This window comes from Penaeus monodon, chromosome 33 (genome assembly GCF_015228065.2).
Source record: "Penaeus monodon isolate SGIC_2016 chromosome 33, NSTDA_Pmon_1, whole genome shotgun sequence".
Taxonomy (NCBI): Eukaryota; Metazoa; Arthropoda; class Malacostraca; order Decapoda; family Penaeidae; genus Penaeus; species Penaeus monodon.
In genome coordinates, this window is record NC_051418.1 from 5,846,705 (window position 1) to 5,847,483 (window position 779).

General features: G+C 36.3%; 1 protein-coding gene across 1 annotated transcript in view; it reads left to right on the top strand.

Annotated features, from left to right (window-relative positions):
• Positions 1 to 779, top strand: part of LOC119593960 (nucleoporin SEH1-like) — a 14,181-nt gene that overhangs the window by 10,691 nt on the left and 2,711 nt on the right. The window contains 1 exon segment of the mRNA XM_037942979.1: positions 33 to 193. Coding sequence (XP_037798907.1) covers positions 33 to 193 — 161 coding nt within the window.

Genomic DNA, 779 nt, shown 5'->3' on the forward strand with positions numbered 1-779 from the left:
TATGCATAATAGTATCAAAATTCTGTCCACAGACAAGATGCTTTGCAGAACCAGAGCAGTTTGTCCACCTTTGAGGTTCGTCAAGCAGGACAGTTCGATGACCATGGCAGCACAGTGTGGCGTGTTTGTTGGAATATGACAGGCACTATTTTGGCCTCATCTGGGGATGATGGATGTGTTCGTCTTTGGAAAGGTATTTTTCCCATTTTATTTGTACATTTCTATACCAATTTATATGTTGCTCTCTCACTCATATTTAATTTTTCTACGGACTATGGCAAGAGAACCAAGAAACCCATTTTCTTCTTTTTATATGTTGTTTGCAAAACAGTGCACTACCAGGTTTTGAATATTTATGTTATAGTCATTTAATAGTTTGGTTTGCTATACTTTACTTAACATAACTTATTTGTATTTGTAGACTTGTATATATTACTTAATATTTTATGTATACAGTGCAGTGAATGAATGATTTAAGTTTTTCATAAAGGCAAAAGTAGTGGAAGCCTTACAGTCCCAAAATGTTTATTGATGACATGTCGGAGGTTAGAAATGGAAGTAAAAGAAGAGCACAAGTCTATTGTAGGGGTTTTGAATAGCATGTTGGTTTGGGAGTGTTTTTGCATTTTAATGTCTCGGTTGAAGGTAAATAATAATAATGAAAAAAAGGGGAGAATATAAGGTTGGCTTGGGCAGTAGTACTTGCGATTGACTGGACTTTCTCCAGAGCCTTTTTGAGACATAGTCGGTGAGTAGCACTCTCTGCACAGCACCAACAA